Source organism: Coniophora puteana, assembly GCF_000271625.1.
Source record: "Coniophora puteana RWD-64-598 SS2 unplaced genomic scaffold CONPUscaffold_8, whole genome shotgun sequence".
Taxonomy (NCBI): domain Eukaryota; kingdom Fungi; phylum Basidiomycota; class Agaricomycetes; order Boletales; family Coniophoraceae; genus Coniophora; species Coniophora puteana.
This window is the reverse complement of record NW_006913060.1, coordinates 1,685,398-1,706,479: the sequence shown is the minus strand read 5'-3', so window position 1 is coordinate 1,706,479 and position 21,082 is coordinate 1,685,398. Positions and strand designations below refer to the sequence as shown.

Here is a 21,082-nt window from a genome sequence, read left to right as displayed (position 1 = left end):
TTTAGGTTTGAGATGTCCTTGGTATGCGATCTACCTTACAAAAAATCGCTGAGTGACGCAAGCATAGGGTGCATGTGCAATGCACGAATCAGTGTTTTAGGCCGAATACCGTCAGAATAGACAGTCCGCGCGGGTGGCGATAATCCATATTAGGCAGGCCGTCCACCATAGCCGGTCTCAAAAAGGAAAGTCAGGGCGTTATCGCTGAGCCGAAGTCGCCGTTACAGCGGCTATAAGATTATGGCAAGGCTCGAGAGGACACTCTGTCATCGTTCCGACATATTGAGAGTTGTCGCCTTTTGCAGCGCCCAAAATTGTTTCAACGAAGGGTAAAGATGTCCTTAAAACATATAATAGCTCTATCATCCACACTGTGTCGCATGTTCACAGCTGGTTATCCGCCGAAGCTCAGAAATTTTTTACAACACCCTGTTTTTCATGCTTTGAGGCTTGCAGCTTCACATCCAGACATCCTCTCGCCAATCGCATGTACAGGCATAAAGTACAACATGTTCTCGTAATTACCATGATTTTAGTTTGAATGATTTGCCAAGGAAACGGGCACAAAAGCGAGTTGTCTATTCTGACGGTGGTGTCTACTCTGACGGTGAATCACAGTACCTCCCATCATGGCGGTCGGCTACTAGATCAATGGTAAAACCTTGGTGCGAAAGGTCCGTGTACAGTGTGCAGGTCAAGTCCACCGCCTCTAGGTGGCGTGCCTGTACAGATACCTACTTTGGCAGGCTCGGACAAGGACACTGACCTAGCACGAGTGGAGCCGAGTACATGTTCGCGCATGCAATATGCGACGCCTACTAACGTTTCTGAGCATTGTAGCTTCGGTATTTTTACATTGAGAGTCAGAGTATATAAAAGCCAAAGACCCCGCATTGACCGGCCACGCATCGTCTTGAATAAAGATTTATGCTGTCTTTCATCGCGATCGTTTTACTTACGGCGCTGATCTTGCTGTTTGCAAGGTATAGCCACCTGCTTTTACCAAACTCTCCCCCTTTGCTTCGTATGGTCTACGGAATGAAGCACACCTTTGACTTCATTTACCTTGGACCTGGAGCGGCGCTGGACAAATTCAAGTGAGTGACATCCCAGCTATCTGCTCCAAAGAAGTTAACCCATGGTAGACTTCACTATGGACCCGTTTGTCGGGTGTTGATTGGAGGTAGATTGATAACCGTTGTATCAAGCGAAAGCTTGGTGAAGACACTGTTCAAGCTGCCCACGCTCAGCAATAGCCCCGCCACGGGAGAGCTCGTCTCTGCCTTTAGCGGGACTGACATCGACCCCGAAACGCTTGCTGGCCTCATGGGGCATCACATTTTTCCAGCCATAGGCAGGGTGCTCAGGTCTCAAGATTTCTTGGAGCGCATCTCTCCCGCTCTCGCCACCTCGATCTCAGAGTTTTTGAAAACCCAGTCATTCCCTGCGATCACACACTCTCTCTCTGAATTGGTGGGCGCAGCTCTCATTTCTTCCATTTCCCAAGCTATCCTTGGTCCACTATTTCCTCCCGACGCCATCACGGACTTACGGACCTTGGATACATCGTTCTACACTCGCATGCTTGGATTTCCATTGACAGGATCCCAATTTCGAGACGCTCATTCGCGCATGCTCTCGCGTATAGAAGTGTATTTGGCGCTCGTGGAGACAGATTGCTCGGGCGCTTGGCCGGGGTTCCCTCTTGTTCAAGAGTATCTGCGCGAGGCCTATTCCAACGATCTTTCCACGAGAAATAGGGCTGCTCTTTTTATGACCCTCGTTTGGGGGCTCACAGCTGCTCCCACAAATGTCACTAGCTGGCTGCTGGCATTCTTGTTCGACGATCCGTGTGCTCTTGCGAAAGTGCGACACGAAGTAGATAGCGTACTACAGACGTATCGAGGAGACGTCGTCAAACTCATCAGCGATCCCACAGCTTTTGGGCCATCTTCATTTCCAATTATAGATTCCGCAATCAAGGAGACACTACGCTTGATAAGCAATGCAACGCCCTTTCGCCAGGCAACTTGCGACTTTGATCTCGACTATGGTGGTAACTCGCTGAAGATTCGGGCCGGAGAATACATTATGGCAAACACGCGAGCTCACAATATGGATCCCTCCGTTTATGCGCACCCACAAACGTTTGTTGTCGATCGCTTTCTTGAAGGAACCGTCACCAAGCGTGATCATAATAGTATACCGATAGGCTTCGGCGGCGGCAAACACGCAGTGCGCATTCTATTTTCCCATTCGGTAGCATGTCTTGATGTTTTCTCTAGTGTAAAGGCCGTCTTTTTGTTCATAGGCATATCAAAGCTTTTGTTGCACTCTGGGTGTCTCTTCTTGAAGTCGAGGTGGACGGCGATACAGAGACGTATAAGGTTCCGAAGAAAATGGAGAGGAGTTTTAATGTCGCACAAATGAGTCGGCCAGTTATGATCAGACTCAAACAACGGAGAGAGTCAAGGTCTTAATAGATCAGAGAATTGATATAATGCATAGAACCTAGGCAAAGATTGTGTGTTGGCTATGATAAGAGTATAAATAGTTGGATGTCGACCGTTCAACCCAAGGGTCTGATCGTAGTAGGAAGAAATAATGTGAGAATCTAAGCAATGGCCTCGAGTCTCGAAAGAAGAGAAAAAACACAATCCTCATGACATTTACGGTGCCACACAGTGTTTGAAGTCCGATGGCAGAATGGCGGTGCTGGCCAGCCATTTCCTGGCACGCCATTGGCGGCTGGCAATGGGTATGACTAAGTTTCCCATTATGGAAGTTTATGTGAGCCTAAGTCGCGTTAGACCCGATGTATGTACATGTGTCCATATTGCTGCGAGCACCACAATATAGCTTTCGTAGCCTAGTGCTTTTGGTTGCCATTACTATTATTTTGCTTCCGGCTCGCGAGCTCGCACCTGCCATTTCCGAGTGCCATCGCCAAATGGCATACACTGGTGCCACATACCTGCATGCAGATCCGAAATGAGGTAATGGCGCAGGTTCGGATATCGCGGATGCTTAGGAAATCTCGTTTCCGGATTTCAAAATCTCCATCACCATGCAGGGCCAAGACCAAGGTTATAATCGATATTTTTAGGAGAGAACCTTGAAGTTTGGCGATAGACAGGTACCTATACCTCAAGCTTCAAGTCCTTCCTATCTTGTGGTCAAAGGCTAGTACGCAGTGGCGGTCCGCGGACATCATGAAGTTTTCTAGGTGTGGTGTGGTCCTCCTGTTTCCGACCAGGAGCGACTGTTCAGACGTTTGTTTGTGTGATTTTTGTGTAAAGTGGACCAGCTCGGGATCCCCAAACGTCGTCAGTCCGTAGGAATGAGCTTACAAGTGCATTGTATGACCAGTCCGTGCCAAGGCACAGCACTCAAGCGCTCAGCAGCGGGCGTCTCGGGCGCTTTTGCCGAGGGCCGATTGCTGGAATTACGCACTTGCTGATAGACTTACACCTAGAGTGACTGCAGTATCTCGTACTAAAGACAGCTTATGACCATTCGAGGTAATTGCACGGCATTCTAAACCATTACATAGGACATCTTAATGGCATCTGGTAATTCGAGGCAAATCCTGAGAATGGCCAGCGTAGTGACATACGGTTCAAACCCGACATCCTGTATAGAGCCCGCCTGTCAGTAACATCCATGTGCTATGTTTGTTGCGCTTTCTTCCACCACTGCACGAACAAAGGTCAGCATGGCGTAGCACAAGGGGAGTTAACATGGATTTACATCAACAGAAATCCTGGCACCCTCTTCTAAGCTTATGTCCGGGTTGTAGTCAAGAGCGTGGCGTGCCTTTGAGATGTCGCACCACCTCGACGTGCAGCAGTATAACACCGACATCCTGGTCAATGACGGTCTCTTCTCAGATAACCAGCCGACAAGCTCCGTGAACATGGCGATGATATAAGCAGCATATCGGGGAATGACAGTCGTCTTTTCGGGTATCGAATAACCGCCAGTCTTCCACAGGAGGCGAGGGAACTCCCACCAAGGCCTCGGATCGCCGTTCGTTATGAAGAACGCCTGACCAGCCACCAACCGAAACTTGGGGTGATCCAGGCTAAGGCGATCTGCAGCAAGGAGGTGTGCTTTCGCTGCGTTTCCGATGTAAGTCCAGTCAAATAGATTTTGGTTGTTCCCAAGCTGGATGTATGAGCGGCCAGACTGGGCGACGCCCATCATCGTCGGAACTGTAAGCCGATCCTTCGGTCTTCCCCAGCAAAGTCAGCAAAGCTAAGAGAAGGGGAACTGCAACAAATGTCACTCACCCAAACATACCAGCAGGACGGAGTGATGTCGTGTAGAGCCCATTCTTTCCGTTCGACTCGATAACGAACTTCTCGGCGTCGGCCTTCGTTTCGTTGTAGTCGTCCACGTGCGGGTTGCCGTACGGAGCAGTTTCATTGACGTTGTGCTGGTCCTTGCCGGAGAAGACGACGCTGGCCGTACTGGTGTACACCATCTTCTTCACACCTCGACTTGCACAGGCGTTCACAACGTTCCTTGTCCCAGAAACATTGACTTGCTCTTGAAATTGCCGTGGCTTTCCCGGCAGCGACGCTGCAGTGTGAATGACACAAGTAGCACGGCACTGTCGGGAGAAGTCTGAGGAAAGGCTGAGAATTTGTCTGTCTGGCAAACGTACCTTCTCTATCGCGCTTTGAATGTCGCTCACGTTGGTAATGTCCCCAGTGTAGACAGGAACCTTTGGGTTCGCCGGAGACAGCTGCACGATATCGAGAATGGCCACTCGCTCTTCGCCTCTGTCCAGGAGTTGCTCTACGATGTGCTGGCCCAGCAAACCGTTGCCGCCAATTATGAGATATGAGTCTGTGATCATGAAAAGGCTTTGTAGGGACTTTGTCACTCCCGGAAAGCAATTTGAGTCCGCCTATGCGTAGAAGACCGGAAAGGCGGGCACTTGATGCGTCGCTGCGAGGGTTGTGAAGGCTACGAGGAGCTGAGTCGGTGATAATTAATGGCAAAAAGTGTTTTGGCGCACCGTCCCATTGGGTGAGACCATAGCTCACTATGCAAACTGAATATGACCATTGCCGATGTCACATATCGACTTGCTAATTACGCATGTCAACAGGAGCTTCGCGAGAAATAGCCCCTATTCACTTACTTACACCATGTCCTTCTTCCAAGACTTTGTACCCGATATTGAGGACGTCTAACATAATGGTCAGAAATACAGGAGGTTCGATAGATTTGAGATCTCAAACATCACGAGGAATTATCCATTGAAGGATACCGGAATTCCACCTTCAGGTGCTAAGCCTCTCGGCTGCCAATGCGCGTCGATCCGGCTTTTCGGGCGGCAGCGTTGAGCGGCGAAGTTTGAAGGCATACTGGTTACAATTAGGATTCTGTTTTGGCAAGCACTGAATATCATGCAACGAATACTGATACAGCTGACCGCATTCTTGGGTGAGCGGGCATGGGCGTGCCTTCTCAACGGGTAATCGTATTTGTGTGGTTTTGGACTTGACTATTAGCGTCGCAAAGAGTTTTATATGTATGGTCGACGTCTTAACCTGAAGGGAGGTCGCTTTGGTGCTGTGAGGTGGATGACGCGAGACGTTGGATGTAAGTGCCGGAATCGGAATTCGGAGTCTACACTTCCAGCGTTGGTCATTGACAGCTCTCAATTTGTGAATCTCTCGAGCTCCTCCCCGGATATGTTACTCAAAACCAACGCAACGATCTTCCCCTCGAACTCAACCCCACCAGTAGTGCTTACCCCAGCTTTGAGGAGCTGAATTCAAGAACAGCCAGCAGTTTCAGGACGAACACCGGAGCCCTAGTAACGTCGGCAGGAACGCTTTGGTGAGTAATCCTTCGCTGGTACATAACGTCCGTTTCACTAGCTTATTCTCCTTTTTTCTGGCCTTATCCTCATCAGGGAACCACCATAACTCTTTGCTTCCTGAATGGGCGACGCTGCAGTTATATGCGGATATGGATAGCGCGAGGATCTCGGTGAGCAACGCCAGTCGTTCATTCTTATCATCCATACTGAAGCCTTTGTCGTTCAGACTATCCTCGCATGAAGACTCTAGACTCGTGACCAAATTGGAGAGCGTCCGTCATTTCACTCAAGTTCAACACTACCCTTAGTGCCGTCATCTCATCTTCTTCGACAAACGAACTCTCGGCCTTCATCAAAACTTCATTAAGATACGCGTGCCCCGACGAACGTTTATACACGCAGGAGAATATGTACCATCTGTTTTGTTTGAACTCTCATCTGGCTGGAGTGATCCACGGTTGCCGCTGCCGGCATTATACCGCCCTCTCCCACATTGGCTCTGAAGCGAACCTCAGACGATCTGTCTTCCCTGATGGAGGAAGACTTCCCGAGGTATAGGCAAACGTTCTTCAGAAGTGGCGTCTTCGCAAGTGGCGTCTTCGCAAGTGATTACCAATTCGTGTTCATTCCGGGCGTTTCGCGTGCTTGAGGACCAGTCGTTCGCGCCGGCTTGGGGAACCTTGTTGTGTACAGACCCAGTCCCGGTCCGCGAAACACTCCCTCTGTTCGAATACTCTCCTCGTAGACCTCTTTTTCCTCAGCTAGGTCGCAAAGTATACGTCCCAGACCACCCTCAAATAACTCACCATCCGCGACATCTCTCAGTTCTCCAACTTCTGCCTAGTTCTCAGTGGCCTGGGATTCATTTTCAGAACTCTCGGACGGTGAACACAGAGCTTCCGGCGCACGGAGTTTTCTCTGGGAACAAAGACAAGTACGACCAGTTACGTCTCAAAATGGGTCCTCTCCGTAATGCACACTCGAATTAGCCCTGTCAAGTCGTGAGCGAGGAGCATGTCTGTGTACGGTTCGTTTCAAACCTCTCCATAAACCTTCACGAAATTTTAACTTAGCTTACTCATTAGCCTCCTTTCCTTGCAACTTGGACGCTTGATTTAAGATATACCCACAACGGATACTCAAGTTTCGAGTCTTTACAAGCTTTAGTGTCGTTTACTAGCCATCCTTAGAAACCCCCGATGAACAGGACAAGGTCTGAGTATGTATTAATCTACGATAGTACGGCAGTTTACCCAAGATATACGACGAAATAAGCAGACTACGAATTACACAATCGTACATAACTGGTTCTAAATGTCTAACAGACTCTATCTACCTCTTCAAATCACTCTACCCTCCCGTTGTAACGCTGCTCGATTATTTCGGCAAGGGGTTTGCCCCGGAATACCGAGTGATGGGTGCCGGGAATATGAAAGACAGTGGCCTCAGGGAACGCACAATGTATGCACTGCTCGATCCACTGGGGGTCCGCGCATGCCTCTGGTATGCTTGTGAGCACGCCCTTTGATGCAAAGACCACTGTCACCGGCGCCTTGCTACGCTTCAGCCATGCGTCTATCGCCGTCTGCATCGACTCCAGCGTGAGCGGTGCGTCGGCTCCCACAAGCCCGTAGGTGAACTCCCACAGGGCGAAGGTGATGTCGCTAAAAATGCTGGCAAACATCTCCATAAATGGGGAGACGGTCTTTCCGAGAAGCGCCTGCTCAAGTTCGTCAGCGAGTTGTCGCCGCTGGGCGGTATCGAGGCGATAGAGTGGTGTGACAGTCCGGATCGTATTCTTCACTAACTCATCCGAAGGAGCCTGATTGCGCAGAGTTTCTTCGTCAGGTGCGTAAATCTGCGAAGTGAAGAGGGTAGGAAAGTGGTCGATCACGACCACCTGCGAAACCTCGTCGCCACCGGCCTCGATCAACTGCACGAGCGCGAACAAGATGAAGCAGGTTCCGGAATACCCGCCCAGTCGGTAGGGGCCACTAGGGAAGGTCTCCTTGATGCACCGGTAGTAGTAAGCGGCGGCAGCGGTGACCGAGCGCAGGGGGCTCTCAGTCGTAGCTTGTAGAGCCCAGAGCGAACCAGAGAAATTCGGGGCCAGCTCCGTGAACGCAGCAATGGTGCCACTACCTCCGTGGAGGATTATGAAAGGAACACCTTCGCCGTCTTGAATTTTTGTCAGGCTGGTTCCTTCGAACCCGTACTTCAGGACAATACTGTCCTCTGACGAAGATGACGAGGTCGTCGCTGCAGTGGAAGGCTCGGCCTGAGCGTGCTGATGATAACGCTCGACGATATCGCGGAACGTGATGTTGCTCAAAAGCTGGACCTGGGACAAGGGTACGATCCCGCGCAGAGTGAACGACAGGCGCGCTGCGGACAGGGAGTCGAGACCGAACGAGGTAAGGGGCATGGTCTCGTCGAACTCCTCGGCCGCAACATCGACGGCCTGCAATACCACGGTCTTCATCGTCTCCAAGTCCCGGGATTTGCTAGATGTAGACGATGAAGGTGCCTCTGCTTCGACAGCTTTTCCAAGCACGAGATGGTTATACAATGAGGATGGTCCCATGTGTTCATGAACGAGCGTCCAGTCGAGATCGGGAATATAAGTCGCAACCTCCTCTTTCTGAACCTTCCGAATACCATCGTCAATACATGCGCAGACCTCTATTTAGAAATATGAATGAGTTACGTTCGCCAAGGAGAATATAATCTATCGTACCTTGTGCAGAGAACGCCCATGGCATCAGATGTTGGAAGTGCGCCGACGCTTCGACGACTGAAACGGTATCCTTAATTGCCGGAGAGACCACTGAGAATCCGTTGGGAAGCCTGTTGACCATGTTTTCCAGCGCGGTATTTGCACTGAGGAAGATAATCAGTGAAATATCCACGACGTGAGAAGTTCTTGAGTACCAACCTCGAATACCCGCATTGTCCTGCATTTCCGAACGTGGAAATAGACGACAGTGAGGCGACGAAGTCCAACCCGTCGAGGTCCAACGTCTTCCGGAGAACGTCAAATACAGCGACTTTCGCTCGGTGAGACGTGGCGAACTTCTCCTCGTCGAGCGAGAAGAAGCTAGAATCGGAAAGGACGACCGAGAGTAAGAATACGCCAGCCGGGTGCGAGGGGAGAGTGGAGACCAATTCGCCCATGGCCTCCTCCGATGTCCCATCTGAAGCCTTGAGCTGGATGACCAAATCTTCGCGCGATTCCAGGTACTCTAGCATCATCATGGCGAGCTTGTCGTTCGATTTGAGAAGGGACTTCCTCCCGGACCTCGACGTCAAAACGATGCTACGAGCGCCGTGCTATATAACCAGGACAATATTCAGGTTAATCATGAGTCGTGATAAGAAAAGTACCAATCGACGCACCTCGTAAAGCCATAGAGACAAGTGAATACCCAAACTCCCGACACCTCCAATCACAATGTAAGTCTGATCAGGCTTGTAAAGCGGGCGCTGGGCAGGCGCAACATTAATAACGGAAACGAGCTGGGATTGCCGGAGCGTCGCCGAGTCCACTTCGTCGAGAGCGGATTGCAAAAGACTGCCTAAGATCCACGACGGGGTCGAGGAATCTGAGAGGCCTAGCAGCGAGTCGAGATGCCATGAGATCTGCTTCGCTCCCGGAGTCACAACAGCTTGGAAGAGGGCTTCATCCGGGCCGTATCCCGTTAAGATAATGTCTCCTGGCCTAACACCTTTGCATGTCGACGAAGACGTAAAATCCGACACACTGACCACCTTGACACCCACGTCGAGCGAGGAAAGGTATTGTTCAATCCGTTGTGCGATGGGAGTGGATGAGTGGGTGAGCCATACGGTACACTTGATCTTCGTGAGCCTGCTGCTGGGCGGGAGCGCATGCATGGCAAGCTTCCCGGCCAAAAGCGACGGGAGGGCCGAGGCGTAGGCGTGGAGATCTTCTTCAGCCGCGTTCTCGTCCATTAATGCCAACGCGTCCCGTCGAGCGACCATGTACTGATTGGGGAGGCTGGTCGCGACAGTGGCGACCAAGAATCCCCGGCTGTCCGCGGACGATGCTAACTCGGCATCCCGAATGCGTCCGACGACACCGTAGAGGCCCGAAGACGCCGATGCGCAGGCGACAACTTCAACGTAGACGTCGTCTTCGTTGAGAAGAAGCGCCGTAGGCTGGGCCCTTTGCCGGCTTGACGGTACACCGTTCGCGGCGAGAGTAGACTGAGACGGCGCCGACACTTCGCAAATCCTCGGAACGAGTATCTGGCGATGGCCGTCGATGGTGATTTCTTCCTCCATGCTAGGAATATCCGTGTAGGCCTGTAGGATGGCCTCTGCCTCGGTGGGATTTATGGACTGGTCGAGACCTGCAAAGAAAATATTCCAAAGAGGGAACTCGCGCCGGAGAGACCTCGTGAGGCCCCGTCCCGTGGCCTCGTCTGCCGTTCCCGACGTCGCCGTGATCCAGAACGTCGTGGGCTTGTTGACGTCCACGTCCTTCAGCTGGCGCTGAAGTTCCATCTCCCCTCCACGCGTGTACTGAAGGATGCGCAATCCTGCCCTTGCAGGCGGGTGACCACCGAAAGTGCTGGAAAGCGGGTGCCCGTCGTGTGCTGCAGGGCCATCCATAACCGGATAGTCATCGGCGAAGTGCCCAACCGACAGGCTAGGTGTCTGGCCGATAAGAAGGTGAAGTTCTTCCGGAGTTTGCTGTGGTCGCTGGCCAGCTTGGATAGGCAATGCGCGGACGAGGGTTTTCCAGCGCAGCGCAAGGTCGACGAACATGTCGGGGCACCATGCGTCAGGTGAAACGGGCGAAACAGAACCGTCCAAGTCGTCGCGGGCCACCAGAGCGAGCACACCTCCAGGCACGAGAGGACGAGTGAGTGACTGGTAATCTTGCTCGATGGTACTCTGGGAGGGCAGTGCGTCGAAGGCGATGACAACGTCGACGGAAGTTTCAAGGAGGTCGATCTTCTTTTTCAAAGTCTGTGACGTGGACTCGCCATCGCCGACGTGGATGTATGCAGCCTTGTACTCGGTGAACTTTGCGACGGCCTCCTTCATGCGTTGATTGAAGGTTCCCAAGCCTATACATACAGCTAAGCAATCCATCCCAGTACACGTCAAGAAGGCTCGACTTACCACAGTCGACGCACAGGAGAGATAAAGTTCGCTTTTGTGACGCCGTGGAAACGAACTTCAGGAGATTCTGCAGGGTCTCCTTTATTTGATTTGCTTCTTGCGTACATCCCCAGGGCAGATCGTACTCGAAGTCCTGGATTTATTATTAGTTACGCAAACGAGATGGAAAAGTAAGTTCCTACCTCGCCTCTAAGGCGCAAAGGGCTCAGTCCCAGGGGTTGATAGACGTACTCGAATCGCTTCGAGACGTCTCTTGGAGGCAGGATATGGTGCTTTTTGACGGCAAACTCATGGAAACATACGACGGCGTCGCCATGCTCGTCTGTGACCGTGAGATCCGTGATAAGTTCCACTACAAGGAGTTTGCTCATTAGAATGCGTCAAGAATAAGAAAAGATGACGTACTAGGGGTCCACTGCTTCAGCGTCGCGTGTGCATATAAGATTCCAACTCCCAGCGCATATTTAAGGTCGTCTCTGAAAACAACCAGAGACTTGACGCGCGAGGGGAGGTAGTAAACATTTGGATCGCCGTTTGAAGTAAACATGGGGTGGACCAGCGCGTGAATGGCGGCATCTAGGGTGGCAGGGTGGAACACATAGTCATCCGAGCTATATTAACATAGGTCAGCGAGAAGTAAAACTGACACCGATCGGATAAGTACCTTTCCGGGTGTTCGACTTTGACAATGAACTCGCGCGACCCGAAGTGCGCCTGCTTCACCAACCTGAACGATGGGCCGTACTGGGCAAAGTATTCAAAGCCCTTGTAGAAAGCTATTCCATATATAAGCAATCGTCCATTGCATTTTGAGATTTAAACCTTACCAGTGCTATCCACTTGAGTGCAACGAGCTTGGATCCCGGCAACGTCTATCTTTGGTCTTGCGATATCCACAGGTTTCGAGGACATGCATCCTCGGGCGTGAATGCGACTGGCGGGCGAGCTCTGCGCGTACATTAGTAATATGTTCTGGACAATATTTGGGCGGACAAGTCGCTCACAGAAGGGATTTGCTCGACGAGCTGACTGGTAACAGACCAGTTCTTGCCTTCGAGCGTCAGACCCATGGGAACCGGCTCTTTCGAAGACAAAGGGAAAAGTAACATAAACTCGACGTTCCACAGAATGTTCGCCCCAGTTTCTAGTACCTAAAGTGACAACATTAGCCTCTCATCGAAATCAGAACAAGAAGTCAGTGTACCATCTCGATGAAACCTGACCCTGGCATAATCGACTCCTGGTTTATGACGTGGTCCGCGAGCTCGGGGTGCGTGAGGTTGTTGACCCGCATATCCGGGAAATTGAGGCGGCCTTTCCGGGGCTGAACTTGGTTGTTCCAAGACCGAGAGGAGGGAGGCGCGAAGTCGACGACCTTCTGCTGGAAAGGATACGTGGTGAATGGAAGGTCACCGTTGCAGAGTGCTAGCGAGCGCTGCAAGGCTCTGAAATCCAGCGCGTTGTGACCCATTATCGACAGTTGACCGAGGGCGGTCAGAAGGGTGTTGGCTTCATGCTGTAGGCCGGGAGACTTCGTTCGGCGCATGGGACATGTTACGAGCGACGGAGAGACGCCGAAGGTGGAGATGTAGTGGGAGAGGACGGGGTGGGGAGAGAGTTCGACGAAGGAAGCACCGGGATGATCTTGAAGAATGATGTTCATCGTCTGTGTGAAGCGTACCGGGTTCCGGCTGCCGTACCACCAGTATCCTTCCTCGAAGCTCTCCAGCAGCGACCCCTGGGCGGATGAATAGGTGGTGACTTGAGGGACATGCGGACCGGAATGTCTATTGTAGACCTCGGCGACGAGTTCGGCGTACTCAGTCGCGCACTCCTCCATGAGGGCCGAGTGGACGGGAACATTGGTCCGAAGCGTCGTTGCCTGGTGGCCCTCTTGAGTCGCACGCTGCACGATGGCCTCGACGAGGGCCCTGTGACCAGAGAGGGTGACTGCGTTGGCAGCGTTATAGCAGCCGATATTGATCACTTGCGACGCGTCTTGGACTTCGGCTGCCACAGCATCGACGAGGCTCTGGGCAACCTCGGGCGTGCACGACAGCGCTGCCATGGTTCCTTGCGTCTCTGACTGCTCCAACAGCGACATGGCCTTGCCGCGAGCAATCGACAAGTCCAGTGCCATCTCCTTCGTGCCAGCTCCCGAGGCATAGAGGAGGGCCGCCTCTCCGGCGGAGTGCGCAACGACAGCATCAGGATGGAACCCAAGGTGGGTAAGAAGATCGAACAACGCTATCTGGACGATGGCAAGTGCTGGAAGTGTGATGTTGATAGGCCATATGGATGTTCGTTCGTGAGCGTCGTCGCCGTCGAAGAGGTGCCAGTCGCGGATGAGCGAGACGCCCATGAGCGTCACGTGGTAGTTGTCGAGGCTTCGGACGGTGTCCCGGAACACCGGATACCGCCTGAACAACTGTCGCCCCACTACACATCGCGTCAGACCATGAACGTCACGACCAACTGGACATGCGACTCACTGTTAATATGCTGCGGTCCCTGCCCCGAGAAGACCATAACGAGTGGCGGTCTCGCGCGAGGCATTAAAACCGGCTCCGAGAATTTCAGCTTGTCGTCTCCAGCATGCTGAATAGCGAAAGATCTCCAGGTTAGCTGTCGTGCCCTGCGGCCTAACGTCGCTGACATCGCACTAAGATCCTGAATCCCCTGACTCTTGATTGCGTCCATAACAGCATCGCTGTTAGCAGATGCCGAGCGCGGTGTCAGCCCTCCGGTGATCCACAGAATCGGGTAGTCGACTGGTTCTTGAAGCTGCTCCTCCGGCGTGCCTTGGGCGGCAGGCATACTCTGCACGACAACATGTCCATTCGCGCCGCCTATACCGCTCCCAGAGATAGAGACAAGCAGCTGACCGTCTGGAGACATAGACGCGATTGGACTAGCGCGTGTCGGTACCTTCAACCTTAAGGCATCCCAGCGAATAGCCGGATTCAGGGTAGGTATGTCGACGTTGGGAGGGATAGAACGGTGATGGAACATCGCAATCACCTTACAGAGGGAGGCTAAGAAGGCCGTAATCTCCAAGTGCCTACATTGTCATGCATATATGAGAGCTCGACTCATTCTCGAGAACGCTCAAGACTCACCCCAAGTTCCCCTTAATACTTCCAATTGGGAGATCCCCATCTCTCTTGAACGCCTCTCCGGCCCAGTTGGCCTCCACCGGATCGCCAACGGCAGTGCCTTCGTCAAGTGAGTCGTTGTTCTAATATTATGTAGAAGTAAACTCACCAGTAGCATGCAGTTCGACGAAGTCAGCCTGCGAGGGGCTCTTGCCTGTATTCGCGTACGCTCGCTCCATTGCCTCCTTTTGCATACTCGCGATGGGCGCATACGGCGGGCCCTCAAGTCCACAAGAGTTGATGCCCGTGCCCAGGATCTAATCTGATTAGCGAGAGTTTGCGAGATAATGATAAAAGACGAACCTTCCCGTACACAAAGTCGCCATCACGGACCGCCTTGTCGTAAGGCTTGAGCACAATGCTTACGACACCTTCTCCTCGAGAAAACCTACTCAATTGCTCTTCAGCGTTTGTGCGGGACCAGCGCGCATATATCCACGTACCCGTTCGCCGCCGCGTCGAAAGGCTTTGACTTTCCGTCAGGGGAAAGCACAGATCCCTGCGAATACTGCAGTATGTCTGCGACCCTGCAATAGAATGAGGCCAGATCATCGTTAACAACGCTGGCACGACTTACCTAAGGTTGATCTGGCAACCTCCAACGACGGCCGCCTCGCATTCTCCCGCTCGCAACGCCTGCACCGCGAGGTGTGTCGCCGTCAAGCTGGAGCTACATGCGGTGTCCAGAGGTATGGAAGGACCCCGTAGGTCGAGATGGTAAGAAACCTTGTTGGCTACCATGCAAGGTATGCCTGCGAAAGATCCCCTGGCATCCAAGTCGTTCTAACACGGACCCCATTAACCGTGACGTGCCAATGCATAGATGAAGCCTTGCTCACCGGTTCTCCTACGCTAAGAATGTCGAAGGCTGTACCCGACATGTAACACCCAACGTTTCGCCCTCGATAATCGATGCCCGAGTCAAGCAGCGCTAGAAACGAGTGCTCTAGCAACTTGCGCGTTGAGACGGCCATCGCTCGCACGTCATGGTTCGAGATACCGAACTCAACATTGTCGAAGAGCTCAATGTCCTTCAGGAACGCGCCGAGTTCAGTTGAGATCTGACCTAGCGCTTTCCCGACGCGTCTGGAAGACGACGTCAGCATACACGCAAGTCAATGACGTGAGTTGAAACTTACGCTTTGGTGTTCAAGCGATTGGAGGGTATCTTCTCGTAGGCCTGCTTCTTGGCGACCAGGAAATCAAAGAGGTCCTCAAAGCGAAGGTTCTTGTGCGAGTGCTCGCCGCTCGGGAGCTCCGCAGAGATACCAACCTTGCCGATCCGTAAGTACGCCGTCGACCGCGAGGATAGTCCACACTTACGATAGCTATAGGAGCAACTTCGGTGCTGGCGCCCATGTTACGTCGGGCGAGGACGAAGACGGGGAGGCTGAGGCGACAATACCAGAAGATTTGAACCCAGAGTGGCTGAACGCGTTAAGTCGCCTGGTACTTAACGCACAGAATGATATCAGTGCTGAAGTGAGTGAATAACCGTTTCGAGAGAGGAGTGGTTAAAGAGAATAGACGGAGCCCCGCAATCTCAGTTCATTCGAGCGAAACCACGCGGGCACTAAGATCACGGAGATTCTACTGGGGTTTTCTTTTTCTTCTTTTTTGTTCCGAAGCGCAATCATGGTCCAAGATCATGCAACGGAAGTTATGATCCCAGCTGTCAGTGCTCCGTGTGGTGTGGAGAGGACAATGTGAGGCCGAGCCCGTTCCGAGCGTCGCAGCCTCACTGTCGCAGCACATTGCGAGATCAGATGTGAAATTGACCTGAATTAACCTTAGAGTTTCGGGTAGCAACGACATCGAAACAGGGGGTAAAGCAGCGTCCACATGCGCGATGATATCGGCGCTAAGGTATACTTGTCACTGGAAAACTCACTGAGATCCATTGAGAGACCCCTTCTCCATCTTTCTCATCAACACAAGAGTCCCAGTTGGAAAGCCAAAACACACGACTTAACGCTTATTAACGCCGAACGCGACGGAGTTTGCCACGCGCACGAAGAGGCGCTGCCGCGTGCCATCGGTCGGACTCCGACTCTAATTTTGAGCGTTGATTGATCTTCGGTGATCGCACTGGCTTACGTGTGAAAGCCAACCTGAGCTACCCCTGACTTTGATAGTCCCACCAGGCAGTGTACATGTGCTTCCATTAACGACGTGAGGCTGGCAGACTTCAATACATTTTAAATGTGCTCTCGAGGAACAGCACCCAGTCGCCCTTACCCCGAGTCCCAGGCTCAACCATGGCATCTCGTGATATCGAGAAGGACGCCGTGTCGGTGAAGGGCGGTACTACGGTCGACGATTCTCATTCGAAGCAGGAGCTGCACCACCAGTCGACCCGTCGAGGCGTCGCAACCGTCGTCGGCGCGTTTCTCATCATGTTCTCGAGCTTCGGCCAAGCAAACGCCTTTGGGAGTTATCAGTCGTGGTACTCGCAGAATCAGCTTGCGTCCTATTCCCCATCCAAAATCTCTCTCATCGGCTCTCTTCAGCTCTGGGTCTTCTTCGCCTTCGTACGTTTCAGGTTCTCTCATCAGTAACTTACCGCTTAGTACGTTTCTAGGGTGGTCTTGTTGGCCGGCTCTTCGATGCCTACGGGCCCACTTCGCTCATTTCGTCAGGAAGCCTCATATTGACCCTGAGCCTTATGTTGACTTCGATTTCCTACGAATACTGGCACTTCATCGTTGCGCAGGGTTTGATCTACGGAATAGGATTCGCACTTCTGTAAGTACGCCAACCCCCACACATCTCTTCTCTGTTTCCTCCGCACGTTCCCAGCACAGGCTGATATTTTTGCCAGTTTCTTTCCCGCCGCAAGTGCGACGGCGACTCATTTCAAGAAATACAAGGCGACAGCGCTCGGAATTGTCATGGCTGGGTCCAGTGTTGGCGGCGTCATATTCCCGATCATGCTCCAGCGTATGTTCAACGAGCTTGGTTTTGCATGGGCGGTGCGTGTGTCGGGCTTCATCTGCCTGGCATGCGGCATTGTTGGGACGGTGACAGTCAGCAGTAATCTAGACCGCAAAGACCCGGGTCCTTGGATCGACAAGACCACGCTCCGGGATGCGACGTTTATTCTTCTACTCGGTGGTAGTGCTCTGTGCACTCTTGGTAAGCGGCATATTATCGTCTCAACTGGGCAAATTGTGATGAAGTTTGTCTAGGTGCCTTCGTGCCGCTTTACTATCTCGCCCCATACGCTGAGAGCATATCTATTCCCCAACCTCGCGCCTATGACATGCTCTCGATCTTGAACGCGTGCGGCTTCTTGGGGCGAATTGTACCTTCTCTCATGGCAGACTACCTTGGGCGCTTTAACGTTCTCATTCCCTCCACTGTCGTCGCGAGCATCCTCTCCTTTACGTTATGGCTTAAAAGCTACGACGCATCGATGTTATTGACCTACTCCGTCCTCTACGGCTTTTTCTCAGGCCCATACTTCGGATTCCAGGTCGCCTGCGTCGCACAGATCTCGCGACCGGACCGTATTGGAGCTCGGGTGGGGATGTTATACACAGGCTGCTCACTTTTGTGAGTTTTATATTTCGTCGTATGCAGTTTGGAGTCGGTCCTGACCACCTTTCCGCAGCGCACTGGCAGGTGGCCCCATCGCCGGCGCAATCTTGTCTTGGCAGCATGGTCAGTATAGCGGGTTGATTTACTTTTCGGCGGCGACTTTCTTGGCTGGGGCGGTGCTGTACGCATGTGTACGATTGAGATTGAGCCTCACACTTCTTGATAAAGTTTGATGTGGTCCTGTAATACTATCAACCATGCGTTGTTTCAGCTAGTTATCTTATCTCATTGCTTAGTTTCTAGATACTCATGTAGCTCTGATCCATTCTGACCTCCCGCGGCTGCACTGCGTGCGATTACGGAGGTTCTCACCAATATTTATTTTGTAGCCTTGATCCATTCTGACCTTTCGTCCCGAGCTCCTCACGATTACAAACGTTCGCATCTTATCCTTGATTCTCATAGAAGGTAGTCGCTTCATACTGTACTGGAAATAGGTGATGTGACACCCCAAGACCTCGAATAGTTCAGGTACAAGAAGCAGATAAGGTTTAAGGATGCGAGCAAGCTACTAAAATCTCATGGTTGCCTGAGCATTTTTTTACGACTCCCGTGTCTATTTTTCGGTTGCAGGGGTAAGAAGCAGTCACTAGCTTTCCCGTAAAGGATTTGGCTTCTGGAATTCTGATTACTTATGTTCAACCTAAGGCTCTGATCGATCTGATCAATCACCTTAGAAGGTCGTAAAAACAAATTCCTAGCATACCGCACAGAGCCCTGTACACCCTTGTACACCAATTACCATGACACAGTGAAGTCGCGATTTGCCGCCAGTGTTTCAACTGGATGTCCAAAATAACATTCTGACTTGCCAGGGCATTAGGTCTTCTTGCATTGACTTGTCTCACGCACGCCATGGTGACAAATACCGTGTTGGTTCTTATGCATGAGAATCAACAGACTGGCTGTCTGCTTGGGCGTTGTTCATGGGCGTTCATATCCGTATCCCAGAATAGCATTGAGTTGACAGTTGATCTTCTTTGTTGTGACAGGGTGCACCCTCATCTGACACATACTGTACCGCGGTAAGTAAGGTTGGCATGAGTTTGCATGACTTCGGAAGATCGCGGTACGAGTCCGAAGTCCGGACAGTCCCTTTTGCTCCATTCCAGTAGATTCCAGCCTTCGAGAACAGGCATGTCCGACAGACGGTTTCTCCTGGTAACATGGTGCACATCCAAACTGTTTGCCTAGAACTAAATTAGGGTCCAATCGGGAAGCTCATCGAACAGCTCAGTTGCAACGATTGGCAGTCATGATGCGCCCATACAGTCTTGGACTGTATCCAGTGCACTTGCCCAACTTGCTCGCCAATATCAATTTCTTTGAAGGAAACATGAAGTGGGCACAATATTTGACCCTGCCGCGAGCTAGCCGAGCGGCACCGGCTAAAGGTATTCGTAGCTCGTCCCCGGTGCCCCTATGATCTATCCCCTCCAGCGCGCGGTGAGGCCCGTCAGCCTGTCACATGCGTGGCATCTACTATGATGCCTCCGGACTCCGGAGTCCGGGCGATCATTGATCATGGAACCTGCGATCATGATCGTGCGAGCCTCTCAGAAGCGTGTCGTGCAAGATCGCGCTGTTCCTCGCTTAGCGCTTCTTTTGTCGGTGATGGCCTTTGATGGCGTGAATCTCTGGACGACGTGTCCACTCCAGCAGACTCCAGCTGCCTCCAGCTAGCTCCAGCTGCGGCCGCTGATGTCATCTGATTCGCTGGCCACTTTGCATCCCCATCTCTGAGTCAGTCGTCTCGACGTTGCATTGTTCGCAAGCATGATACGCCGGTACACCCTGCAGTCATGATCGGGGATAAGGGCCTCCATAAGTCTTACACTAAACCCCGTCGATAAGACGTACGTCATAGTTACATGCGATATATAGAATAAGTAATGCGAAAGTGAAGAAAATTCAAACGAGTGCGTGTATTACGATGTGAAAGACCTCGGTCAGAACTCCTGCGAATCCAAACCGGCATCGTTCCTTTTGTGCCCAAGCTCGTACGCGCCGTCATCACGAACAACCGTAGTCACACGAACGGCAAGCTGCGTACCACGCTGGTGGTCGAAGGTCTGAGACGTGGTCGACAGAGCTCTGCCCTGACTGACCACGCCGTTGCTCGCCCATCCAAGGCCGACTCGCACGTTGATGAGCATGTACGATATACCCGCCATCGCTGCCCAGCCATCAACGGCAAGAAACTGCATATTGGAGCCGGACTGATAGCTGCCAAAAAAGAAGATCGTCCATGACCTGATCGCCATCTGAGTCAGCAAGTCCGTACAGCGCCGAGATCAAAAGACTCACGTATACATGGCTGCACTCTCGACGAAAGTCGCAAGTACAGGCTACAAGGGGCTGATCAATTGACAAGCCCGAAAAGTCTAGATTTAAAGACGTACCATCAGGTGGACACCGCTAACCGACTTGGACCTGTGGCTGATCGACCATACCCTGTAGGCAATGAAACCCGTACTGTAGACGTTCGTGCTGTAAAGATAGGTTAGTCATAACATTGGGTAAATGATCCAGAGGAGACAGTGCGTACACGAGCGTGAAGACACAGTCGCTCGTAATCCATCGCCCAGCAGCGGAGAGGAAAACGCTCTCTCCCGGGGTAAACACCGTGAACTGGTATACGATACCAGCACCGCACACTGAATAATATCAGCAAATGACAGCACGAAGATAGTTTACGACGTACCGGTGAGACCTACTAGTGTTAAACACGGGAAGATGATGATCTTGTAGTTTCTATTCCATATAGTCCACAAGCGATATATCTAAGCGTAGATGAGAATCATGTTTTAGAACAGCACAGCGGCACGGACCATCATAACGTCTCCTACGACCAGCGACGACATCAAAAACGCCGTTTTGATGACCTCGCTGTTCTGTGACAGGTCGGCGTAGAATGGTAAGGCCTGTGATGGATCTTGCATAACGAAGGCTTGGAACAAACGTAGGACTGTACAAATCCAGTGCTGAAGCACGAGTCAGCATGTCGTACTGAGGATCATGTGTGAAGCACTTACTCCCGTGATTAGCACAAACAGCATTATCGCAGCCACGAACATAGGAGACGTGAAGACAGCCGAGCGACTGTGGCCTCCGTTGCTCATGCGCGATCGCCAAATCAAAAGGTAGACAGAAGAGACGGTGAGGACAAAGAAAATGCCATAGAGAAAGCTCTCGATGCAGACTGTGGCAAGATTGACCGAAACGAGAGGGACCGTGGTGTCGGGACCAGGCATGGCTGGAGCGTAGATAGCAGAGGGGGTAGAGAGTGGGCGGAAAAGTCGGTTAGAATATGGGGCATGAGACGTTAAAACTTATG

The 21,082-nt window shown here is 52.0% G+C and overlaps 5 protein-coding genes across 5 annotated transcripts; 2 read left to right on the top strand and 3 right to left on the bottom strand.

Annotated features, from left to right (window-relative positions):
* Window positions 1–927: 927 nt before the first annotated feature.
* Window positions 928–2,480, top strand: CONPUDRAFT_74275 (cytochrome P450; the record flags this gene model as incomplete). The annotated part of the gene is made up of 3 exons (XM_007771650.1): window positions 928–1,097; window positions 1,209–2,235; window positions 2,286–2,480. The coding sequence occupies 3 exons, from the start codon at window positions 928–930 to the stop codon at window positions 2,478–2,480; spliced, it is 1,392 nt and encodes a 463-aa protein (XP_007769840.1).
* Window positions 2,481–3,489: 1,009 nt separating this feature from the next.
* On the bottom strand, window positions 3,490–5,569 carry CONPUDRAFT_126428 (uncharacterized protein). The gene is made up of 7 exons (XM_007772102.1): window positions 5,253–5,569; window positions 5,153–5,200; window positions 5,027–5,099; window positions 4,670–4,974; window positions 4,293–4,615; window positions 3,751–4,234; window positions 3,490–3,695 (listed from the first exon to the last, which is right to left on the bottom strand). Exons 4-7 carry the CDS (start codon window positions 4,862–4,864, stop codon window positions 3,669–3,671), a joined length of 1,029 nt encoding a protein of 342 aa, XP_007770292.1. The 5' UTR covers window positions 4,865–4,974; window positions 5,027–5,099; window positions 5,153–5,200; window positions 5,253–5,569; the 3' UTR covers window positions 3,490–3,668.
* Window positions 5,570–7,184: 1,615 nt separating this feature from the next.
* Window positions 7,185–15,504, bottom strand: pks2 (ketoacyl-synt-domain-containing protein; the record flags this gene model as incomplete). The annotated part of the gene is made up of 20 exons (XM_007772101.1): window positions 7,185–8,521; window positions 8,577–8,719; window positions 8,775–9,169; window positions 9,236–10,935; window positions 10,991–11,123; window positions 11,173–11,342; window positions 11,396–11,601; window positions 11,655–11,766; window positions 11,818–11,938; window positions 11,995–12,141; window positions 12,195–13,429; window positions 13,483–14,051; window positions 14,110–14,206; window positions 14,255–14,402; window positions 14,449–14,533; window positions 14,589–14,672; window positions 14,723–14,928; window positions 14,985–15,231; window positions 15,285–15,418; window positions 15,469–15,504. 20 exons carry the CDS (start codon window positions 15,502–15,504, stop codon window positions 7,185–7,187), a joined length of 7,305 nt encoding a protein of 2,434 aa, XP_007770291.1.
* Window positions 15,505–16,378: 874 nt separating this feature from the next.
* Window positions 16,379–18,194, top strand: CONPUDRAFT_106673 (MFS general substrate transporter). Its single transcript, XM_007772100.1, has 5 exons — window positions 16,379–16,676; window positions 16,727–16,890; window positions 16,967–17,280; window positions 17,334–17,700; window positions 17,759–18,194. The coding sequence occupies exons 1-5, from the start codon at window positions 16,404–16,406 to the stop codon at window positions 17,916–17,918; spliced, it is 1,278 nt and encodes a 425-aa protein (XP_007770290.1). The 5' UTR covers window positions 16,379–16,403; the 3' UTR covers window positions 17,919–18,194.
* Window positions 18,195–19,694: 1,500 nt separating this feature from the next.
* On the bottom strand, window positions 19,695–20,999 carry CONPUDRAFT_58530 (uncharacterized protein; the record flags this gene model as incomplete). The annotated part of the gene is made up of 7 exons (XM_007771569.1): window positions 19,695–19,998; window positions 20,053–20,093; window positions 20,148–20,178; window positions 20,294–20,402; window positions 20,450–20,528; window positions 20,577–20,729; window positions 20,781–20,999. 7 exons carry the CDS (start codon window positions 20,997–20,999, stop codon window positions 19,695–19,697), a joined length of 936 nt encoding a protein of 311 aa, XP_007769759.1.
* Between the last annotated feature and the right edge of the window lie 83 nt (window positions 21,000–21,082).